Source organism: Rhea americana, unplaced genomic scaffold (assembly GCF_003343005.1).
Source record: "Rhea americana isolate MKP2758 unplaced genomic scaffold, rheAme1 scaffold_97, whole genome shotgun sequence".
NCBI classification, from domain to species: domain Eukaryota; kingdom Metazoa; phylum Chordata; class Aves; order Rheiformes; family Rheidae; genus Rhea; species Rhea americana.
Genome location: NW_028187166.1, coordinates 2240987 through 2265656, shown reverse-complemented (window position 1 = coordinate 2265656; position 24670 = coordinate 2240987). Strand labels below are relative to the sequence as shown.

Here is a 24670-nt window from a genome sequence, read left to right as displayed (position 1 = left end):
TGGTTTCTCTCATTTTAAAACAACTACGTGCACAAAAGAAGTGAAGGAGAAGGCCCTCTGCTCCGAGTGCTGGTTTTCCYGTCTTTCATAAAGGCCACCCTGCAAAGAGCCTCCTCCAGTAAGCTGAGCTGGTTAATAGTCGGTGGTACCCATCTGCAAGGGATGCTCTTCCCTGCCTTGCTGGTGCCTCTCTGGAGATGCAGGGATGCTAGATGCTGTATTTCAGTTAAATATGAAGTGATTCCTGCTCAGTGTGCCTGCTGTCTCTGCTTTTGTCCTTCAGCAATRTAGCATGCGTCCCCCTCCAGTCGTAACTCCATTCTGAGCAGGGACGCCTGCACCAAATGCTTCCTGGCTGGTCCCAGGCAATCTGTTGAAAAAGTTGTTGGAGAAGCTCTAGTTGTAGATGAAACATTGCTTGTGATCTTGACTTGTCTGGCAAAGTAGTTCTGGGATGAGTCTTTGGCTTTGTGTAATGACTGATTCCCAGGTGAGCATGTTTCCTAGAAGACCAGTGTGGAAGCCACCAGCTGTGCAGCCACTGGTTAGCGGAGGGGAGACCCGCGGGGAACTGGGACAAATGATCTGAGCATGCCTGGGCCTCCCTGTGGCTTGGACGCTGCCCCTGGGCATGGCTCGCCCAGCCCCGGCTGCAGAGCATCGTCTCTGGGGGAGCGATGGCCTCACCCAACCCACCCTGGGAGCAACCGGGCTGCCTCTGCCCGAGGCGCACACGGCCCACACTGCCTTCCCCGGCGCTCAGCACCCTGGAGTGGGCATGAGAACCAGGGCGAGGGCGGCCTGCTTCCACCCCTGCTTCGTGCTCTCCCTGCGGCCGGGCGCGGGGCTCCCGGGAGGCAACAGCAGCCTCGTGTCAAGGACTGCCAAGTCTGCTCTAGCGATGCACCACTCACCTCTGCTGCACTCTACCGAGCGCTGCTGCACGAGTGGCCTGGTCGAATTTCCCTGGCATTGGTCCAGGCTTGAATTAGCTCTAGTTCAAGCAAAATCTTGGTCAGATAGTTAATTTAAGTTAACTTGCAGCAGCTGTTCGTTTGTCTTTCCACAAGCTTCTTAACAGGTTTTACTCCCACTGCTGCAAGGTGGAGAAGAAACTTGCTGGGAGGGAGGGAGGGAGTTAGCGAGAAACCCAGGAAGCTCCTCCTTTGCCCAGACGCTCATGACACTTTGTCAATAGCCGGAGACAGATGCCCAAGCTCCTATTTCTTGCTTCTGGCTTAGTTTTGTGGAGGTTTTTATTTCCCCCCCGATTTTGTTGCCGAGTTGCACCCGGCCCTGAGCAGATAATAAAATTTCATCGATAGACTGAGAAGATGATGTATGTTAAAGCACTTAATATAAAGAGACTTCTACAGGAGCCCAAATTCAATTTGGCCAATGAACTCAATTGCAGGCATTATTGCATTCCAGGAGAAAGACCAAGAGCATTTGTACACATTACTCTGCAAATATTTATGTTCATGTATCCGTATGATGTCCTCTTCACCCTTCCTCCCTTCTGTTGCCTGACCCCCTAATGGGGAAGTTTGTTTTCATGTGAGCTTTTCAAGACAGCTTTGAATGTAAATAACGTTCCACCAGTCAGCAGGATCTTGACAGCTGGTGAGCGTCAACTTATTCAAAATAAATAGCCTCTCAAATCRGAACAGCCAGATAGCATGCTCTCCATTTTGGCATCTTTCAGACTGTCTTCTCTTCATAACTCAAACCTCAAATCATTTCAAAGGGCAATGAGCAGGGCTTCTGCCCGCCAGGAGGACTCACAAGTCCCTACCGCATGACCAATAGCAAAAACCCGCAATGAAGAAAACCACTCACATTTCCCTCTGCCCTCACCCACGACTGTTTTCAGTTTTTTGGCTCTGCAAGAAGCACCAGAACCCAAAAGCTCTCTTGCTGGTTCAAGCTGAAACAAACAGGGCTTTAAAATGACTTTTCCTCCCCCTTCAGCCTCTGGAYCGCAGACCCGGTGGTGCTCACAGCCCCGCTCCTGCGTGAATGAGCCGCGTTCGCCGCACTCGCTCTGCACTTGGCATGGCCCTTCCTGTGCTGCTCTGGGCCATTCGAAATAGTGAAACGATCCCTTCTCCCAGCAAGGTGAACCCTCAGATGACACCTCTCTACAAAGGGATGGTGCCTCTTACATTGWCCAGCTATTTGAAGCTCTTTTTCCTTTCTTTTGCATGCACAGATGGACCACAAAGAATCCAAGTACATGCCCGCTATGTTTTGCCCAAAAGATTTGGTCCATGCGTTTGCTGAGCTGCCAAAACAGTTGCAAAGGAGCAGGTAAAAAGTGGGTAAATCACAGCCAGAGAGCTGCCTGAGCACGCTGCAAGCAACGGCTGCAGATGACAATAGAGAAAGAGAGGGAAGAGTTATTCATGTTTCCCTGAGAACCGAGATCAGTTGAAACACCATTTTCCTCGGGGATAGAGAGGAAAGAGCTCCCTTCAAACACATCGTCCCATGAGGCTCATTAAAGGCTCATCAGTTACAGTGAGAGCAAACAATTCAGGCGAAAGCTATCATAATCCTTCCTTTGGATGGCAGTCATTAGCAGTTTTCCTCTGTGCGAAGCGTCTCCCCAGTGCCAGCTCTGATAAGCTGAGAGGGAGCGGGGGTACATCACTGCCAATGCAGAGAGATGCTGGTGGGGAAAAAGGGAGCCTACAATGGAGCCTACAATGCTGCAGGACAGGTCTCCACAGCTTTTCTGGGGCCCAGCAGGAGCAGCTTCACTTTGGGCATGTCAGGGGACAGGTTGGAGTTCATGGAGACTTGGAAAGGGGAGGTCCAGTGCAGTGGCCATCTGCTGTCCCATGTCCTCCTCCAGTTTCTGCTGCCAGGAGCTTGGGGAAAAGCAAGACAGGGCCATGGTGGGAYCTGGCGAGAGGCGCAGGGCACAGAGCAGCTCTCTGGGGCTCCCACCTCACGGGTGGTTCTCCCACCCCTGCGCAGCAGGGCAGCAAGACCATGCGCTCAGCCCTGCACAGGAGGTGCCACCACCCCAGGCTCTGCCTGCCTCTGTCCTTCAGGAAGGAAGGAGGATAAGAGAAGCTCTTTGCCCTTCTCTGTTGGTTTCCTGCTCTGCAAGATGGGGTTATGATCAGAAAGGAGGTTGTAAAACACATATGGATCTTCAGAAGGGAAATGAAGGGCTGGGGTTTCTTTCTAAAGTTATTTAAAAATTCATTATTAATGAAAGCTCAGGAGCGGTGGCTGCTTTCCCACCCCCAGAACTGTTCCTGCAGGCTTGCGGCACTCACCGCCAGGCTGCACCTCCTTTAAAAGCTTGCATGCTGGGCCTCTGCTTCCTCGCACGCCGCCTTGGCACCGAAACGTCTCTCCAACCGCTTGCTGCTGTGACCTCCAGGATGCTGACTTGGAGAAATGCAGGGACAACGAACTGTTCTTTATGGCTGTAAAAGGAAAAAAAAAAAAAAGAAAAGAAAAGAAAAAAGGACACATCCCTGTAAACCCTCCTTGGCACTCCAAGCTCCTTGTTTTTCCCTGGTGGAGACGTTGGCAGCCTCAGACCACACTGCACCAATTTGAGGGGAAGGCAGCGACTAAACGACCTGCAATGAAGATGAATTTGTAAATACCCCGTTGTGCAGACTGTAACATRTTGCGCCAGACAGATTGCTCCAGCGACCAGGCCTTTCGCTGAGGAATGGCACGGGCCAGGTTTCTGCTTACCTGCGGCAGCATGTAGCTGTGCGCACCTACTAGCAGCTCAGCACTGGACCGTGGTGTCCCCCGGGCTGTGGCCTCTCTGGGGACACCAAGGCTTCTCCTGCATCTGCACTGGGGCTTCTCTTCTCCCAGCTGTGACCCACCAGGGCCACATCACACAGGGKCTCTGAACACTTGCTGAACAGTAGTGCCGTCACCACCACTCTTGAGCCACCAGCTGGAGAGGAGAAAAGCCACCAGCTCTTCACATCAGCTCCTGAGCCATGCAGAGCTCATTGCACTAATTATTTTGCTGGAGGGATAGCAGAGCTGGAGGGGCCCCGAGCCTGGAGCCTTGTACAGGGCATGGAGCAGGTGTCTTTCCCTCTGCTGCAGTTTAAGCCTTGCTGCTAAGTAGCTCCTAACCTTTTCCTTTATCCTCTCTTTCCTGAGATGGCTGGACGCCCAAAGAAGATGAGCAGAGACAAGCAGGACTAGCAGCTTCAGCCCAGGGGACTGGACTAATGTCATTTTCTCCAGTCTCCACCAGCTGGAGCTTGGCTAGAGGAAGCCGCTGTGCRCACACCGGCAGTGCTAGCGCGTGTCCTTGGGCTGGAGGCACAGCAGAGGAGGCAGAGAAGGGGTTAAAGCTGAGCTGGTGAGAAGCAAGGAGGCCCGGGTGCAGAAACATTCATTCAAGATGGGATTGGCAATCGGGGCCGTTTGAAGCCCCTCCACTGCTTGCTATTAAATAATGCAGACTGATTGATTGGTCTGCAAAGCGCTGTGCTGCGGGGTCAGCGGGCTCAGGCGATAGTTCTCTGGTTAGATTGATGATCCTCAAAGGTCAAAATTGGAAAGCAATTCCCCAGTAAAATTGATTCTTTGGATAACAAAACTTCTGCATGGTGGCTAAGGGCCGAGCGGCGAGAAATAGGTGGCCCAGGACCAGGTGGGAAGGGCAACAGTCTGGCTCTGTTTTCCCTTGATTTAATTTTCCTTGCTTACACTGATTAGTGAGAGAGATTCTTCTCCGGGAAGTGCAGTGCATGTTGCCCTGATGTGCTTCAGCAGAGAGACACCACCGGGGCTCATCGTGGTTCAGGCTTGGGTCACTAGCCATGGACTAGCATTCAGGGAACACCCCGGGGCTGTGGGTCAGAAGGCGGCTCTGAGGGATGTCCCGGGAGCCGGTGCCTGGCTGCAGTCCTCCTTGGCAGCTCATGTTGCAATGCGCTGTCCCTGCTTTGGAGGGGAGGAAGGGCAGGAGCGCAGGGGTGATGGCCCCGCTGCAAGAGCAGCGGGTCCAGGGCAGGCGTCCAATGCTCCCCATCCCCATCCTCTGGACAAGCTCTCCTGGGACGAGCAGCCACCAGGGCCGCGTGTGCTCTTGCGGTGTCTTGCCTTCCCTCTCCCTGCACACAGGGGCGCTTTGGGATGMCTGTCCCCAGGAAAGACCTCCGAGAAGTTGCAGCTGCCATGGTCCGCTTTCCTCATAGCCCTCCCAAGCRTCACGTGCCTCTCAGTTGGATTTTGTGGCTGAGCCCTAGAGTCAGCTCACGTTTCTTTGCTCCCATCACCGATAAGAGAGGGGAGAGCTGTGTCTCCCAGAGCTGTTGCTCCACTTCAGGCTGTGCCCAGGGAGGCAACGGGGAGGTTTTGCCCTGCTTTAACCTGCTAACATGCCTGCTTCCCTCCTTCCCTTCCCCTCACCCTCCACTGATTTTGAAAGGAGGGTGGGAGACGGCGTTTGGGGGACTCCAAGGAATTCAGAGTCAGGCTCCGCTGCACCTGCGTACCGGGCATTGCCTGTTCAGGAGGGCTGTGAGAGCTAAACTGAAACTCTTCYTCATCGGAAACCGAGAGGACATGGAGCAGCTGAAGCCCAGGATCCCGGCCAGAGCCTCTGCCTTGCTCTGGAGGTGGCTGCTCGCAGCCGGCCTCTGAGTGCGGGTGTGCAGAGGCTGTTAGCACGTTCAGCGATACGGAGCGTCACCGGCTTTCAGTAGCACAGAGGTTCAGCCAGGGCATGCTGTGTGTCAGCAGTGCTCCACAGACCTGATTTCTTCCTTTCTTCCCCTTTAAGAGATGCATATTCCCTTCCTGGAGGCAGGGAAGGGTTGTAGTWGGGAGGAGAGGCCGTTCCTTCATCCAGCTGATGCTTGGCCCCTGAGCAAAGTCCTCTGGAATGGAGAAGAGGTCGGGGGAGGAATCGCAGGAAAGGTCACGTTATCCCGCTGTGCTTGAACAGGAGCGTGGCAGAAGCAGACCCACTGGGCCAGGAAGGCAGCCGGGGGCTACCCGGACAGACAGCTCTTCCCATTCGCATAAGCCACAGCATTGCTATTTTCTAACGGTGCTGCTTTTGAGAGCGTGAATTATTGCATGATGGACAAAGCAGTGAAAACTCGGTGTTCTGTGCTAGGGATACACTTTCYGGAACGAAATCAGACTTTGCTCGCCTTAGTGCATGTCTGAGCTTAGGCTTGGGAACAGATAGAGCCACATGTGAATTATAGGCTCAGCCTTGGCAACCTCTGAGCTTCGCACAAGTCACCTGAGGAGTTTGAGGAACAGGAATTATTGTACATGGAAATAATTATTCCCTGCATGCTGCACTACAGCTCATTAAAAGTTAGTTAATGTTTGCAGATTGCTGAATAGTGGTTTTCATTGTTGCCTTCTCTGATGAGGCTTTGACTAAAAAGCGGATTCTGACGGTGGCTTTTTCTGCACATTAAGGTGGTCACAGCAGGCTGGGGTTGTGCTGCGAGTAGTGAAAGGGTTGGTGTTGCACTGTTTCACTCCAAGGGAGAAAACGCTCCTGGCTTCGGTGCACTGCCCAAGGGGCTGAGGCACACTGGTGTTAACCGTACTAAAAGCTCAACGCTGTCCTCTCTGTCTCCAGGTAAAAGCCTACATCCGAGCTAATCGTCTGGATTTCTGTTACAGTCTGAAACACATGTGGCTCCTTACTGGAGCCTCAGCTTGAGACATTGACTTACCRTTAAAACGGTCTGTGCTCCTGCAGTCAGATAGTGGGAGTAAAACCTCTTCATCTCGGAACAGAGACCGCAGATCCATGTCAGGGAAGGATGTGGGCATCATAGCCCCTGCACCAGCCACCCCAGGAAAACAGCCGTGCTCGGTGAAAAAACCCCGCAAAAGGAACAGGGAAGGGGTAACCAGCCCGGCTTCACCTCTGCATTTTCACATGCGTGGAYTGGACTGCTCTGGGGTGGGCTACTCCTGACGTCTCCTCTCCCGTCTTCCTTCTCCAGGTGTAAATGCAACCTCCATGCCAACCTGTGCACCTTCAGGGAGGGCAGCCTTCAGTGCGAGTGCGAGCACAACACCACGGGGCAGGACTGCGGCAAGTGCAAGAAGAACTTCCGCTCCAGGTCTTGGCGAGCCGGATCCTACCTGCCTCTCCCCAACGGGTCGCCCAACGCATGTAAGTCGCTTGGCGGCAAGGCGGCCCTGGCCGCGCTCCCGACGGGAGCGGAGCCTCCTCTTGTCCTCTGCCCCCTCGGATTAGTGCGCAGGGCTGCAGGATGCTCAGCTTGAGGAAGGGAAGAAATATTTACCAGCGCGCAGAGGCGGGAGACGTTGCCCGGGTGGATGCAAAGGTGGTTGCTTTCAGGGAGGCCAAGAACAGGCAGGATGATCTCACCCGAGCCGGGGCTGAGGCGCAGGTCCACGGCGTTGTCCCTTGAAGGGATCGCTGGCTTTCGAGCGGTCCCGGGACCTCCCCCGGGACCCCGCTCGGCCCCCGCCGACGGCTGCCACGGCCGAGGCGCGGGGGGACGATGCGCGGCGAACGAGCCCGGCCCGGTTCGCGCCGGCGGCCTCGTCGAGGCGCCGCGGGGCCCTCCCGGCCTTTCGAGCAGCCGCTTCGAGCGCTGCCGAAGAGACTCCCCCCTCCCTCCCTCGCCTTTTTCYTTTTTGAAAGATTTATATGCTTTAGGACGATCAAAGCTGAAACGCGGGCCCCGGGGCGGGAGCGTCTGGCGGACGCGCGGCGCCTTCGAACGGCAGCGCGCCCGTCGGCTCCCGCCGAGCGGCGCCGCCGCCTCGCGCTCCCCCTCCCCACCTCGTCCTTCCCCCGTCCAACTCCCTCCCCAGCCGTCCGCGCGGAGGCAGCTCCGGAGCCCCGGCGGCAGCGCCGGGAAACCCGCTAAAAGCTGTGGGCGAAGCCCCGGGCGCCTCGGCCCGCGCGAGGGGGAGGGTTTGGGCTCGCGGCGCCCTGACCGCCCCTCTCCTCCTTCCTCGCAGGTGCGGCTGCGGGCTCGGCCTTCGGCAGTAAGTACAAACGTAACCGGGACGCGGGCGTTTAGCGCGTCTAAGTCCTCCCTGGCTGCGCTTCGTTTTCCGTCCTGTCAGAGCGCCCTATGTTTTCTTCCGTTGACTTCGGCTGCCTCATTTTGCCTCTTCCTCTGGCACGGTTTCCCCCCACGAGGTTCGTTAGAGCGGCAGCCGGCAAGGAAAGGAAAGGAAAAAGCGCTTCAAACCCCCCCAGCATCCCCGGGRGCTTCTCCCCCCCACCCCAGGGCTGCAGGCTCCTGCTCCGAGGAGGAGCCGGCTTTAAATTATTTGGCAAAGCATCCAGTTCGGGTCACCTTGGGCTAGCTTAAAAAAAAAAATGTATATAGTGTGTGCACGCCCGAGTATACATGTGTACGTATAGGAACGTGTGTCGAGGAAGCGTCAGCAGCAGAGCCCACGGCGCTCTGCAGGGATTTCTGCTGAAAGATTGATGGTGTGATACGACTCCGTATTTAACAAAGCTGGAGGTAGCTCGCTATCAAAGAGCCTTGAGCTTTGGGGACGCACGAGTCTGGGTCTGAATTCTGTGCCTCAAAATTGCCTTCCCAAGGAAACAAATCGTAGGGCTGAATGAATAATGAACTCTGCGGTTTGCGGGAAAGAGTTGGAGGGAAAAATAGTTTCAGGTAAACTCGAGCACGATAATCATACTGAAAAATGCACCTAAATGAAAAGCGAGGGACAGCATTCCTGGGTAAATGAAGCATTTAGATTTTCAAGCGATTAAATCTAAATGTTTAAAAATTTCAAACAAAAGTTAASTCTCTGCAAAGTAATTTGGGATTTAAAAAATTATTAACAGCCCAAATCCTCTTTACTTTTCCGATCGAGGACTTACTGATAAGTTAATTCTTTTGTTTCCCCGATGGGCGTTCTCAGTTCTACATTTGTTTCCCTGGAAAACCATTTCCCACCAGAATTACCCGCTAGCGAGGAGCTGGGAGGGCAGCGGGAGAGCGGGCGAGCCGTGCCGGAAGTGGACAGCAGGGATTTGCATCCGAGGGCAGCTAAGGCGAGATTATGTTGCCTGCACAGGAGACAAGAAGTGACCTAAATTAAGTATTTAAACTAGCTAAGGGCTATTATGAAATTAAGCACGATAATCTGCACGAAGCAGTGGGACAAACAAGGACACGAGGGCAGCAGGTGCGTGTTAAGCGGGAAGCCGTGTCCCGCGTGTTATTTTAGCTGCGGCCGGTGCGGTGAGAGCGGCGCCGCATCCGGGCTCGCTCCCGGGCAGCGCGGCAGGGATTTTTGGTTTTGAAGGAAAACCAGCGAGCAGCTGATGTGCCTCGTTGCCTGAAGAACGCCAGGGTGGAAAAGAATAGCCAGAAGCAGTCCGGGTGTCCTCGCCGCTCTGCGCAGGCRGGCTTTCTTTGCCTCTTTTCCGCTTAATTGGCAATCGGTTATGGCAAAGCTGTTAAGCATTTAAGCTAATATCTGCCCCAGCCGAGGAGGCTGGTGCAGCGGCTCAGCCCCTGCGCCAGCGCRTGGGCGGCAACCAGCTGTGTCACCTGGGGCTGCACAAATCTCCAGGCCTGGCATGGGACCGGGGCTCCCTCCAGGCACGRCTTCCTGGAGCCGGGGCGATGCCCTCAGCCTCTGTGGACCCGCTGCACCGGTCTCAAAGCCCTGCAGTGCCCTTCAGTAGGTTTCTCACATCTCTTCTCTTTGCTTGTTAGTGTACGAGCGAGCGCAGCGCGGTACCACCACCAAACCGACCACCACTACATCACGTACCACCACCACCACCACCACCACYACYACCACCACCTCCACCCAGCCAGGTGGGTGCTTTCCAGCCCGGCTCCCACGGTGGCATGGGACTCCTGCATTGTGGCTCTGATTATCTGCACTATAGGCTGATGAAGAGACATGGATAAAAATCACCCTGAATGTGCTCATATCCCCCAGCATCAGGGAGGTCCTGGTTTGTTCTCACCTAATTCAGTCCATGAGCATTTTCRCGTCGGTAACATGAGCTTGGAGTAAAGGTGCCAGCCCCAACGTTGGCTCCCGTAACCATAAAGATAGCTGTTGTGGGTCCACCTCAAGGCCAGCAAAGTCCTTGGCCTTTTGTTTAAGAATAGAAAAAATAATAAAAAAAGAAAATGATTTCAAATCTCTCCCTTCTAAGGCTACTTGGCAATGTTGTCCTGCCCAAGGCTGGCACAGCAGCGAGAGATGCTCTCTTACAGCTCCCACCACAAGGCAGGGAAAGGGGAGGAAAGCAAGGAGGGCTTTACTGTCCCACCRGTAAAATTAAACCACATATTCAACCTTGCTGGGCTGCAAGGAGAAGCCWCCAGCTTTCTCCCAGGGCATCATGGAAGGCAGCCGTTACATTTGCGTGCTGCTTTGCTGTGCTCTGCCGGTGCCCGTGGGAAAGTTCCCCAGTGAGGGGGAGCCGCCAACAAGGAGGGCTGCCCCGGCTCCACGCGCCCCGACCAACGCGGCAGCCTCCTGTGGCTCCAGAGCAGCTCCAAGGTTTTGCTCAGTTTCGGAGGAACCGGCTGCTGTTCAAGGGCCCGCGGGTTTTCCTTTGTTTTTGCTTTTGTCTCTGCTCTGCTCCCTGGTTCTCGGAGTCCCGCACCGAGTCCCTGGAGCCAGCCCCGAGGYGCTAACCCTGGCTGGCTTGCATTTGCAAGGGCAGTTTTCACACGGAGGAGTCACACATTAACATTCCCTGAGCGGCCTCCTTTACGACCAGYGAGGGAGCATGCAGGGACCGGAGCTCACACACGAGCTTAAAACACCCTTCCCTAATTCCTAAAATGACCCCACGGAGGAAAACTTCTGTCCATTTTCCTGGGGTTCCTCCTTCCTTCTCCTGCGAGCAAGGAGACATCCTTCTCACTTTTCTTTTAGAAATGAGCAGATAAAACTTAACAGCAGGACATTTTTTTAAAGCTTCTCATGGGGGAATTAGACACGCAGTCATTGCATTGCCATGCTTTCCGGGCCTGATATTTCCCAGGAGGACATTTTACACCCACAGTATGTTAGTAACAGTCTGTCTGGGGGAGCTGCCAGAAGCCAGTCAAAGGGATGAGGAAACTTGATTGCATGTTTATGCAAATACAGCTATATTCATGGAAGTACCCTGCTTGAGTAGCTAATCAGGAAGCCAGGGGTTTATCTCCAACTTTCAAGGAGCTAGAATGACCCTAGGCAAAAGACTTGCAATGTCCTTCTCTGTTAAAAAGTGCTCCTTATCCAGGTGCATGTTGTACCTGTGCAGGAGGTGTTTGGTTTTTTTTGTTTTTTTTTGGTTTTTTTGCCACCCTTGCCTGGAGATCACAGCATCTCCATATCCACAGCAGTGACAGTAGATCACATCTACACAATGCACTTGGGGTCATTTGATTTTTATCCATGCTCACCCACAGCAGCATTTCTGGTCTGTTTGGCAAGCATCTGTGTATAGGTGCTTGGTGGCTATCTCATGTTTGACTTGCAGTGATCTGTTCTGCTTCTGTAGTGTATCAGAGGGGAGAGAGGAAGGTGTCCACATGCTGCTGGCTGGTGGGTGCATCTCTCCCATCAAACTGTTGCAAGGGGCCTGGAAAACATCACTCACCTCAGGGTTCATCACCCTTCCAGGACTTGCTTCCTAGGCAAAACTGGTGCTTTCATAGTTTATTCATTAACTGCTGGCAAGCCTGCYCACCCACAAGACTCCACTCACCCCAAAACAGTGCACCTGGGATGGATACAGTCCCTGGAGTGGTTGGTCCAAAGGAGATAGTTGCTGTCCCCCAGCAGCTTAAATTGCTAGTGTGCCAGGGGTGGATGCTGAAGATCCTGGCCCCAAGCAGCAATAGCTAGGGACCTCTTTACACCTTTGAGGCTATGAAATCAAGCWATAGCTCAACTCTGATCCACCTTGAGTTCAAGGGAGCTGACCTGCAACTCTTACCTTTGTGCAAGAAAGAAGGTGCAAGCCTGGATTTTTGCAGCTTCACCACCTCTTATGAGCGCCTGCAGGAAAGGGCCAGTCTAGCATTTTGATGCAGAGCAGCTCCTCCCCCTCCAGTCCCACAGGCTGCAAAGTGCTTCTTTAAATACCATGAAATCCCAAAGGTGCTCTGAATTTAACTCATTTGGACCTCAGAGAAAGCCCCTTGTTAAAATGATGACCCTTCCAGCTGCTGCAAGATGCTCATTTGCAGAAGAGACAGTTACCCAGCACTGGGTCAGAATCCCAGAGACATTCAGTCATTGCTCATGCTTTAAGTGACCCTGCTTGAGCAAAGGGGTTGGACTAGGTATCTCCAGAGTTCCCTTCCAACCTCAGCCATTCTGCGATTAGGCATTAAAAAATCCCTCTTTGCTTTAAAGCCAGCTCAGCTACATGGACGTTTAAAAACACCCTTTTAAGGCCCTGCCCTGTCAGTGTTTCACCTTCTAATCTGTGTGCTGTCTTTTACCTTCTGAATTTCTGCTTCCCACCTTAAGCAACCAGCATCAAACCAGCCTCTGAGCTTGCTGCAGCTATGCCCATGCAGGAGACACAGGAAAAAACAGGTATTTAAGGCCAGATTGATGTGCTTTTCCCTTCTCTTTTGTGCCTCTGTACACTAGTAGGTAGCAGCAAGGCAGAAACCAACCTAGCATGTAGACTAGAGGAGTAGATTAGGTTCGGTTTGTGTGTCCGGGTTGCACGGATCTGCTAGACATCTGCTGCTGTTGGCTGCCAGCGGCCGTCTTTGTGGCCAAGGTGGAGCCTCGGTCCTGCTCGTAGGATGCTCTTGTGCTCGTTCACCCATCGAGCGGCAAGAGGGCAAAACCCAGAAATTTATGGACACAGTCATTAGTCTGAACTTCACCAAGGGTGCCAAAAAGGGCAGAACCAAGGGAAAGCGCAGTTACCGTAAGGAGGCTGAATTAAGCGCTACTTTCACTTGCCTTCTGCACTTCTGTTATTTCTAAACCTTCCTTGAAGCTTGTCAAATTCTTTCTTACCATTTGTGACATTTTCCCCACGCCTAAAATAAGCAAAAGAAGCTTTTATTTCTGCTTCCATTGCCACCCCCCCAGTTTGTAACCCAGCAGTTTCAGTCCAGCTCTGGAGGAAAAAAAAAAAAAAAAAAAAGGCAAACCAAACGGAGCCCTGCTTGATGGTGAAGAGCCCCGGCAGAGAGAGCTCACCAGCAGCCTGGCTTTGTGTAGGTCCCGTGTAGCCGGTAGCCGTGTTCGTGCCTTGCTGCCTCACCAGCGCTGCAGCCCACAGCTTTTCTCTCCCAGAAGGGCTGTAGCACTTGTGTAAACAAGATGACTTTTCCAAGGTTCTTCCCACCCTACTCCAGCGCCGTTTCAAAACATCGCCTGCCCCGGTGCTTTTTTGCTGTAAAGCGTGACTTCTCGGTGTGCTTTATTCTGCTTCCCTAGAAACCCACCAAGACCGAGGAGTTTCATCGGTGTTGATAAAAGCCCCAGAGATAAGAGCTGCCCAGCGTTTGAGACATATATATATATATATATATACATATGTATATAAAAAATAGGTCTGGAGGTGAGACATGTCTCTCCCGTTCCTGAAATGTAAAACTGGCCATTAATGTCACCGAGATACAAGGGAAAGGTTCTCAGGATAATGAGCATTAATAATTTCCCTGGCTCTGTAAATGCGATTGAGTGGAGGTGTATGTGAATGACTAAAAAGCAAAATGCCTCCAGGGCTGGTTTTTATTGTGACTCTAATTAAACCCTTGCCAATTTGCACAAGGCTTTTTTTATATTCTCTTTAACACCGTATTAATATCAATTGGCTTCCACTTTCCAGCTGAAAAGGACAATGTCTATCACCTTCTCTTAGAGCTTGTCATTAAAAAAAAATTTTTTTTTTCCTTTTTTATTCTGCATTGTTTATTATCCCCTTGCTGAGGCTGGGAAATCACATTTCTCTCCTTCTCGGGTTTGTCCTTTGAAACTTGGCAAGGATCGAGGGATTTTTTTTTTTCCCTCCTCCTCCTTATGTTACCCAACTGGAGCTTGAAATTAATAATATGGCTTTTAAAATTTTATCCCTTGATTTGTTTTCTAGCAAACCTGAAGATTGTTACCAATACTGAGGCGACAGGGAGGGGTATGGAGCCAGCGGGGAGGGGGAGGAAAAAAAAAAAAAAAGAAAAAGAAAAATCAAGCAGGCGATCTACAGATTTCCTGCTGTTTTAATTTCTCCGCAGCGGCTTGCAAATTCTTTAGCTGGTGTTTCTGAGGGAACAGCAGGGCCTGAGCAGGGCCTAGAACTTTGCATTAGACATCAGGACTTCCTGCCTCCATCATAAAATACCTGGGTTTGGGTTTTTTGGGTTTTTCCTCCCCCCCTCAGTTCAGTTACTCAAAAGCAGAGCCCCCCAAAGCGGAGGGGGCCGCTCAGCCCCCCGGGGGCCCCCCCCGCCTCCCGCCCGGGAGGAGCTCGGGCCGTGCCGGCGCCCTGCGTCCGGCGAGGCGGGACTAGCCTGCGGCCAGCTCCGGCCGTAGGCGTTCGCATCCCTTTCCGTGCGGCCCGTATCGACCGCTAAAGCTGGCCCAGGGCGCGAGGCGGCGCCTGGAGCCGCTCGGCGCGGGGCAGACCACGCCGGGACGTAGAACGCGCTGCTTGGAGCCGTCGGTCGCGGTTTTGGGGCTGTCTCTAGCCTCGGAGCGAGGCAAAATCCCATTCGAGACGGTGACGGCAGAGCGGCCTCCACCGCCGGGTGAAGCTCACAGGCTGCTGCCCGGCGCCTCCTCCCTGGTCCCTTAGGAATAACTCCATCTCTTCCTGCTTGAAGAGTCCCTTTCCAGGAGACTTTGTCTCTCCTTTCTTCTCCCACGTGTCATCGATTAGATTAGATCCAGCTCCCCCGACCCACCCTAGATACCTGGCTAGAGCTTCCTGGGCTTCTTTGCCACCTTTCTAAACAAACAAATAGCAGATCTGTATTAAAGCTGATGTTCTCTTTAACTGACACYGCTTCAAGCTGTTGAGCGCCCACCGAGCACCGCAGCGCTCAGACCCCGGCCGAAGCCACCAAAGCCTCCGGAGAGCATCCGAGGTAAGGACGTGCCCCGGGCTTGGGGCCTGTAGCAAGGCAAGCAAAGATGGAGCAGGTCGGGCTTCTCCCCCCGTGACAGCAGGGGGGATAACAGCCCTCCTCGGGACAAGCCAGCGCCCTACGAGCTGCTGTCCTGCTCCGAGGGTCCATCTCAGGTCAGCCCGCACCGCGGCGCTCGTTTGGAGCGAGCTTTCTGGGTGACAGCTGCAGGCAGGTCGGACTGAGCCAGGGAAGCAGGAGACAGAGTCTCCCCCTCCACCACCAACTGCCAGGACACCTCCCTCTTCCCCACCCAATATGGGAGGACACATCTGGCTTCGCTGGAGGATCCAACTCAAAAAGGTTGAGTCCGCTCCTGRAGCAGATTTCAACTTCTGAGCTTTTCCCCCCCACCCCCAACCACAGTAAAGTTGCCAACATTTAAACAAGCTTCATTCCTCCCAGATTACCCTGGTTAAAGGGGAGGAGCTGCCCCAGAGCCTTTCAGCTGTTGCCAACCACACACAAAAACTGTCACCCCGTCCTGCTGATTGCACCGTTTGCCCCCCAAGAGGAAAGCTAAAAGCGATGCCGGACGCCAGGAAGGCGCCACGGTTTAGGCTGCTGCCCTTTATCGGTGCAGCAACGGCGAGCATTTAGCAGCGTCTCCCCTGCGCAGCCTCCCCCCACCACCACCCCTGCTGGGGCTGGAGACCCCCCCAAAGCCTTCCCAGCGCTGAAACCCTCGACGTCGCAGCCCGTAGCGGATCCCCACSGCAATCCGCGCTGCCCCAGAGGGTGCTCGGTGGCCAGAGCGCCCCRAGGAAGCCCCCTCCCACCCCACCCYGCTCGCTCRGGGACGCGGCCGCTCGCCCCCGGGAATTAGCCGGCCGGTGCCAGCGGCTCGCTCCCCGCCGCGGCCCTCGCCGAGGTGTTACTGTCTCGCGCAGCGGCGCCGAGGAGCAAAGCCGGGCGGACAGCACACTCTGCAGGCAAGAGGCACGGCAAGAAGGCAGGTAGGTGCCCGCCGAGGGCCGCCCCCCGGACTAGCGCCGTAGCTCTTAGCCGTCTCCCAGGCGCTTTTTAGATGCTAGCTGGTGTGACGTGCGTCGAATAGGGGCCGCGGCCGATAGAGCCAGTAGCTCCGGCTGCGGGAGCAGCAGCCGCTTGCTGGAGCGTAGCACACCGAGCCGTGCTAAAGCGCCACGAAAAAGCATGTCTCTGATTTTTCTYAAGCGTCCTCAAAGATCTCAAAACTCATCCGGCTCAAACCAGACTCTGGCCCCATGGCACCTGTTGAGGCGTATGAAGGTAAGAGGAGGGAGCTCAGCGCTGACAGCTCCAGGGCTCCTACCYTCACCAGCGCAACGTGATTCAGCAGTTTCAGATGTGGAAAAGATGGGGAGGGTTTGTCTGTGCAAGTCCTGGATGAGCTGCAGGCGAGCGCAAACGCCTCGGGTGAAGTAACGCTTGTGGACTGCAGCAGCCAGAAGCTCTTGAGCTGAGCTCCTTGGGCTCTTGGTCAAACAGGGGGGGGGAGTCATTTCACGGAGGGTCAGGATTGCAGCCAACTCTCAGTTCCTCCTCAGGCAGCTGCGAACCGTGGGGAAACCTCTGCCCCGCTCCAYCTTCCCTGGTCTTCATCTCATTGACACTAATCCCCTGCTCCATACCTACATGCATGTCAGCCCAAATCCCTGCCTCCCATCTCCCTACCATCCATGCATGTTTAATGCTTGAGTCACAACCCCAGCTCTGAGCCTCCCTCCTCCAAACACGAGGAAGCTCAGAGCTGACTAGGGCACCCTCTGCTCCTGCCGTCCTCTGTGCTGGGACGCGTCCTGGCCAGGGCCGCAGTACCATGGCACACCTGGGGTACCTCCTCGCCTCCTGTGTTATCCTTGCAAATTCCCAGGCAAATCCATCACCCAGAGCCATAACACTGCCAGTACAGTGAGACCTTTTCCACCTTCAGTCATGATGTCTAACAAAACGCAGGCACAAGAAGCAACTAATCAAGATGCCGCTGGTTGGAAATTAARCCTAGGCGGTCGTCTTCCTACCTGCAACCACAGCAGAGCGATATGGTGGTCCAAAATGGCCTCATATACTGGGGCAGCCCTTGGTGATCCTCCCTGCCCCAGCAGCTGCTGCAGGGCTCTGGGCTGCTCCACTTCCCACATCCCTGTCCAAGGACCGCCACACAAGATGCTCCTCCTCCATACACTCATTTTAAGCCTTAAAGCTCAACCAAAGCATTTAACCCAAGAGGCACAGCACACGCATCCAGCTTGGGAGGTCTCAGGGAGCATGGSCTGGCCAAGGGAGCAGGGGGAAGGCAGCAGCCCCGGCCATGCCGAGAAGGGACATGGGTGGCACAGGCCAGCAGAGATTTACCTGGGCAGGTGGCAGCTCCTGCTCTGTCTCAGCCTTGCTCAGGGCCTCCCTGTGGCCAGCAAGTGCTTCCACATCCTCTGCCGGTCCCAGCCCACCAGCTGAGCCCCATGAGTGGGTCCAAGCCCTGCACCAGCTGGGGGCACCATGTCCAGCCCAGCAAGACCCCCACACCTCCACCTCCAGGCACCAAGCTGGAGTCTCCTCCTCAACCGGATGGCTCTTTAATTAGCACCTARCTCCCCTCTGATGGTCACTCTCTAYGTAGGGCTTTCCTTAAAGCAGCTAAGTCCCAGGACCTCACCACCCAAGGAACCTACTGCCCTGACCTGCTCACAGCCCTCTCGTGCGGGCAGCCCCAGYGCAGCCTCCCCAGCTCCCTCCTCCTCCTCCCCGCAGACTGCGAGTGCTACGGCCACTCCAACCGCTGCAGCTACATTGACTTCCTGAAYGTGGTGACCTGCGTGAGCTGCAAGCACAACACCCGGGGCCAGCACTGCCAGCACTGCCGCCTGGGCTTCTACCGCAACAGCTCGGCCGAGCTGGACGACGAGAATGTCTGCATAGGTGAGCACACCACGGTGGCGTGGGGTGGCCTCGGCCGGGCTGGCTCGTGAGACCTTGCTGTGCAAGGTGGGCTTCAGCTCAGGCCCCCCCTTGAGGGACACGTGTCTGTGCGAGGCTGCTGCAGCCCTTCGAGGCATCTCTGCCCTGAAAGCCCACGTACACCCTCACCAGCACGCATCAAAAACGTTCTGCTCTACTAGGAGCAGCTCAGAGCCCTCCCGGGGCTCACTCACAGCTCTGGCAATGCCTTGGCCCTTGGCCCGGTGTTCCCCGTGTCACCCCAGCACCAGCATCGAGGTGGCAGCAGGTCCCATGGGCCCCCCTGGGTGGGGGGGGACTAACGGCCCTATCTCTGGGCAGAGTGTAACTGCAACCAGATCGGCTCCGTGCATGACCGCTGCAACGAGACCGGCTACTGTGAATGCAAGGAAGGCGCCACGGGGCCCAAGTGCGACGACTGCCTGCCCAACTACTACTGGAGACAGGGCTGTTTCCGTGAGTACCCGGCACACAGCACCCACCCACCCAGGCCAGAAGGACACCAGAAGGGTTGGGAACAGTCCTCCCTTGGGGACAGAAAGCGAGGGGTGAGATGGGCTCAAACACAAGGGGATCTTCAGCACCTCCAGCTCAGCTGCCCCATGTCCTGCAGGGTCTGGCTTGAGAGCAGCTCCACACCTCCAGCCCTTCCTCGCAGAGCTCCAATCGTGATAGTTTTGCCTCCAAAGCTTGCAGTTTCCCCCACCCCATCTGCTCCTTTGGCCTCAGAGGTTAAATTATCCAACGCCAGTAGGTCGGATAATTCAACCTTGAGGGGCGGCCGAGGGGCTAACGCCCGCGTCCTTCCCTCCTGCCTYGCAGCCAACGTCTGCGACGACGAGCTCCTGCTCTGCCAGAACGGCGGCACCTGCTACAGGAACCAGCGGTGCCTCTGCCCCGTGGGCTTCAAGGGGGTCCTGTGCCAGCAGTCCCGGTGCGACACCGATGGAAAGGACTGCGACGCCGCCTCCGGCGCCCGCGCCAGCCTCGGCACCGTCCTCCTCGGTGCGCTGGCCCTCCAGCTGCGAGGCTGCGTGGACCTCTGAAGCCCGCGCGGGAGGCAGCGCGGTCCAGGCACATCACCGGAGGACCCGGGGGGACTAAGGAAACCGACGGCTCTCCCCGCCGTCTCCGCGGCCTTCCTTCCCGCTAGGACTTGCACAACGTCTTTCGGCCCGCTTGCCAAGCAGAGAGGTACGCAGAAAACCAGGGGCTGACCGCTGGCCACGAAACCGCCGCGGCCCCGGCCGGAGCGGGCTGCAGCGCGGAGCCGGCCGCCGAGCGGCAACGGGGACCGCGCCGGCCTCCGCGCCGCGGGGACAGGCTCGCCCTCCCGGCACGCAGCCGCTCTYCTCCCCTGCTCTGCACGGGGCGACCTGCAGCCTGGGCCACAAGGACCCTGGCAAAACAGTGCTGCAATCCGAGGGATATTATTTTTTATTATTATTTATTTTGGTATAGGCTTTTTTTTGTTGTTGTTTTTTTTTCTCCCTTCTTAGTGTCCTGTTTTGTAAGAACCTGTCATAACTCCAGAGCCCCGTAACAGGTAGGGGAAGGGGAGGGAGGGAAGGGAGGACTCTGGTCCATCCTTGCTGCATTGTCCCATGTCCCACTGCTGGCCCGGCCCAGCCCTACACCCACTGTTGCCTACAACTCTAGTTGCTGCAATGATTTTGTGTTTTCATGGCTGGGTTTTCATCTCTTGCACTCATGGAGAGCACAGGGGCCATTAGGCACAAGGTATGCGAGGAGTGCAGTGTCTTATCCACACCTTCATATAGTGTACGGTTCAAATACCTCTTTTAGTAGAGACATTTTTATTTGGACTAAATGTTATAGAAGAACCACCATTTAAAGGGACATTTTGCCATGAGCATTTGATTATGCTGTAACCTCCTACAGTAAAGCAACTATTAATTGCTGCTCGATCACCACGTTTTCCTTTTTGTGTGCACAGTTAATTACAGGTAAAGACTTATTTTTTGATTCATCATGTCCTCTTGTGTTTTCTGAGTCACTACCAAGGTGCACTACACGGTGAGGGAGAAGGGCGGGGGAAGAGAGGCTGTTTTATCAGTGAGAAGTGTTAATTATTCCTCCTAATCACTTTGCTGAACCTAGGTTAGACTGACTGTAGACAATTAACAAAGCCTGGATTATATATTAAGCCTTGATCTCATCTTGAAATGCCATTTCCAAAAGAGGCTGCTGTAGGAGAAGGCTGGGTAGTCCAGGATGCTTCTCCAGGGGGACCTCAGCTGTCCAAACCCCTTGTACCCCACAGAGCTGGTGTCATGCTGAACCTTCACAGAAGTTGTCTATTTTGAATAGCTTTAGGCAGCCACAGTCTAGGACTTCAATAAAGAAGGTGTAGGGACCAGATCAACTTATTTAAAGCTCGTACACATGCTACAAGCAGAGGAAGTGTTTGCAGTCGAGCACATGAAAGAAGGCAGAAAAAAAACCCAGCAGAGACAAATCATAACTCAAAATCAGGACACCAGGAATCTTCCACCCTCTCAGGAGGTTTGAGTCTGTCATTGCCAAAGAGTTACCTGCACTAGTTTTCTTGACAAGAGAGCAGCTCCTGGGTACCACCACCACTGCCTCCAGCCTGCTCTTTTTCTGAGCTAGCCCAGGAGTTCTGTGCAATCCAGGCTTGAGCCTTCTGCCAGCATTAACAGGGCTAGTGTCTTTGCCCAGAATGCTACTGCTCTGTTCTCTAGGAATGGTCCTGTCCCTACAGTTCATATTATTCACCTGCTCTAGGACCAGCCCACAGTTCAAAGGTCCCAAGAGCCTGCAGCACCTTCCAGCCTGACACTGCAGAAACTGGGTGCGGAGCCAGAGTCACCAGTCACAGCCCCCTCCCCAGCAATGGGGGCAGTGAACTAGTACTTTGTAAGAGGAGAAGAAAATTGGAACAAAAAGCGTGGGGCAGACACTCATGCCAAAGTGTCACAAAGAAATTGGGTGCATGCTTTGAGCAGGCAGGACTTCCGATTTAACGTTACAGAGGGAGGTCACAGGACTTAGCCGCTTCACCACAAAAGAAATGAGGCTTAAAGTCACCCTGCCGAGATTTGATCAGTGGGTTGACACTACCATTTTTTCCCTTTCTTTAATGCAGTTGATTGCCATCTGTTGTTATTGACACTTGCTCTTTCTTTGTACYTTCTTATCAAGATAAAAATCCTCATAGGTTACTACTCTTTTAAGTAACAGCATAGAACAGTCTGTAACAAGATCAAGATCTCTAATGGCACTTCTGGAAGGTGAAACGCACGTTCTCCTTTCCCAGCCCTGGTGTTTTTCTCTAGAAAATTAGATTAAGCACCAGAAAATTTACTACTTCATATAGCTATATCCTGCACAAACACCGCAGCCAGCAGATTCCCTGCAAACTCATGCTKTTATTGCGATGCAAGGGAGACGGCTCCAAGCAGCTAGGGGAGCACAGAGTTCCCCCAGCAAGGTTCAGTCCYAGGCCTTCTTTAACCAAAGCCCAATGCTCTGTGACTGCAACTAGGAGCAGGAAATGGCCTTTGGCATAGCTACAGGAGGGTTAGCGCCACGCCTGAAAAAAATGGTGAAGAAGATAAGAAAACACAAGTCCCCTCCCTCTACTACTTACGCCACTCTTTGGCTTTTATAGCCATGCATAAGCAAAATTGTAAATTTGTAATTGCACAGGACAAACACAACGTGCTTCATCTCCCAGAAGAAATTGAATGGCCTGTTGCCTGTGAGCAAGAGCAAAGCCAAAAGAGCGAATTTTAAAGACGCTTCTAGTTAAGTCCTTTTCAGCTCTGGCTGCAGACTGGGCAGTAGGTCTCACTTTCAAGCTCAGATACAAAGCTAGCTCTGCTTGTTCCAGTTTAGGATACCACTCTACCTGTCCAGTGGTGCCAAGGAACTTGTGACCAAGCAACAGAAGTCATTCTACAAAACAAACAAACAAAAAAACAAAAAAAMCTACATAAATCTTAAATCTGGTACTTAAGAAAAAAATAAAGCTACTTAAAACTTTAGTGCTAAYGGCTTATTAAATGCATAAATCTGTTAGCACACAGGCATCTACATAGATTAGAGCATTATTTAAATAATAGTGAAATAAACCCTCCTAGAAGTACCTGCAGATCCAGAAGTTCTCCTTAAGCTGAAGCTATTTATGCATCAGTTAATACTTTTAAATGGAAGATGTTGTCCAAAGAGTTTGATGCTTTACTTGTGGAAAGGTTAACCAAAAGGTACTTCTCTTTCCGAGAAAAACCACTTGTGCTCTTTCAAGAGGTTTCTGTGCATATCCTCCCAGCCTGCATGCAGTCAGCATTTGATTCATCTGAAAGAGTGTTTAAATTCTACTTCTCTCTGCAAAACCCAGCAACCTCTTCAAACAGTACAAGCAGAGCTTTAGATTTTTCTTATTTACTTCCAATTCTACTCTGGTTTTAACTATTTAGAGCTCTGTTGGAGCTGTATGCTCAAGAGCCCCAGGCAACAAGAGTCCACAATCTCTTGCCTGACGTGACAGGCTGCTGCAGCCAGGGCGAGTCTGTAGTCCCAGCTGCAGAGAAGTCAACAGTAGTCTGGCTTTATGCATATTTGCTCTCTCATCAGATGAAATGTTAAGCCTGCAGTCCTTCTGAGCTGGGGACAAACGGAGGGGGAAAAGCAATCTCAGGTCATCAGCACTTACCGGGTATTGTAATTACAATTACAATAATTATAATCAATTATAATTACAATTCTGCATTGTAATTGATGTCCATGAAAAGTCCCCAACAAAAAGAACATAAAAAGAAGGATCTGAGCATTCCTGCCAGAAATAAGAGTGTCACGGGTTCTACAGATACTGATATTACTGTCTTCTCCGAGCCCTTCTGGTAGGGAGCTGGAATATTTGGCCACTACCACACAGGACGAGTGCAAAAATGGCACACGCCAATTTGAGATGCAGAGGAGAGCTTCAAACTCTCCCAGGGCCCCTTTATCATTTGGATTGCCTAGCTTTCGTAAGAAGTTTCACTGCAGGGTGAAACATGGGAAGCAAGCCTAAACACACCTGGTTGGGCCCCTTGGCTGTGTTCTCTCCCGGGCAGCAATAATATTAAGATTGCACCACCTCCATCTCTACCTCTCTCCACTGTATTTCAGGGATTAAGAAGGGAAATTGATGGGATTTCTTAACAGCAAAGGAAGGAGTTCTTACCTGATACAACAATGAAATCTGCAAAACTGGAAAGTCACATCAGTGCAGCCTGTCAAGCTATAAAACAAGGTTTTTCCACGTTTTCTCAGTACCAGCATAACTTGCACTCAAACTACCTTCATTTTCACCACTATTTGACTGGGAGTTAGTGGAAAATTAATCAAGGCCTTAGCAGACAGCTACATATGGCTAGGAGGTCTCGTGTATCAGCAATATTCAGTGTACAAGACTGCTAGCTTACATTTATTTGTGCTGAAGAATAATGCATTGGGCTCCTTTCCAAGTATGTTTAAAAGATGAGAAAGGAGACCTTATATAAGAGCTGGGAACAGACCCATTGTGGCAAGAGCTTGTATTATATTGTTAACATTATAAATTCCATTTACAATACAGAAGTCATTTCATCCATCATTTATTCATGCAGACGAGAGAGAACGCCTTGCATTTTTAGGATCACAGTTCTGCTTATCCTTGGTATTGCTACAGTCAATAGTCTGTGAATGAACAACCCACCTTCAGCTGTTGGCYGCTTCAGCCTCTCCTCTTGCACATTCAGAAGGAACTGCAGCATCYCACCACACTTCAGACACTGCAAAAAAGTCCCAACTCTGAAATTACTGTTTCTCCATGTTAATTTTTAGATTCCACCTGAATGTTGTTCAGCCTTAATCAGTACATGTTCTATCACTACGTCTTTCTTGCCCTAGAAACACACACACTGCTCAGTACTTCAGCAGCATCAGTATAGAAGTGGGAGTTACTCCTGTTTTATGGACTAGTGAGGGGAAGAGATGAAGTGCCTTGCCARTCTGTGCACAGCTCATACCCAGCGCAGTCTCCACTTCCTGCGCCTCCATCCACTGCTAACCGATCACCGCCCTCAGCTGAGCTACGAGGCGGTAAAGGGGGGCATCCCCTCACTGATACTATCCGCGCTGCAACGAGAGCGTAGCAAGACTGGGAGGAGATACCGATGTTCTCAGGTGGGCTTAGACCTCCTCCCAGCAGCATTTCACAACTCTCATGACTACTGTTCGCAACACAGAGACATCACCAGCTCTCGGCATTACTCAGGCACCTTTGTGGCTACTACCRTGACCCAAAGCCGTGACAGCCCTCCCCCTACTCTGCTTCACAAACTGGGTTAATGCTCCTGCAATAAAGTCCCCATTTTTTAAGCCAGTACCTTATACCATAGTGCATGTACAGTGAAACATAGATAAGAAAAAAAAAAAATCTTACTAGGCAAGTAACTGTTTGGATATCATCATTATACATACGGCTCTGGTTTATTCTCATGTTGATAGTTTAAAGTGATGACRCAGGAATCAATTAGAGTGAACCTCAAAGGAGAAAGGAGCAAGCAGAACGGTACTTCAACTTTAGTAGAAAGCAATCTATTCTGTGTGCAGCC

The 24670-nt window shown here is 52.9% G+C and overlaps 1 protein-coding gene across 2 annotated transcripts in view; it reads left to right on the top strand.

The window, feature by feature from the left end:
* The window catches only part of NTNG2 (netrin G2), a 41101-nt gene extending 21071 nt beyond the window's left edge, over positions 1 to 20030 (top strand). The window contains exons 4-13 of one of the 2 annotated variants that reach the window (XM_085325225.1): positions 6981 to 7153; positions 7975 to 8001; positions 9708 to 9812; positions 12484 to 12552; positions 14991 to 15065; positions 15995 to 16060; positions 16281 to 16355; positions 17838 to 18005; positions 18366 to 18500; positions 18867 to 20030. In XM_085325225.1, coding sequence (XP_085181351.1) covers positions 6981 to 7153; positions 7975 to 8001; positions 9708 to 9812; positions 12484 to 12552; positions 14991 to 15065; positions 15995 to 16060; positions 16281 to 16355; positions 17838 to 18005; positions 18366 to 18500; positions 18867 to 19090 — 1117 coding nt within the window. In that variant the 3' untranslated portion in view covers positions 19091 to 20030. The remainder of the gene's footprint in view (positions 1 to 6980; positions 7154 to 7974; positions 8002 to 9707; positions 9813 to 12483; positions 12553 to 14990; positions 15066 to 15994; positions 16061 to 16280; positions 16356 to 17837; positions 18006 to 18365; positions 18501 to 18866) is intronic. The other variant, XM_085325224.1, reaches the window with a different exon arrangement.
* Positions 20031 to 24670: the final 4640 nt, after the last annotated feature.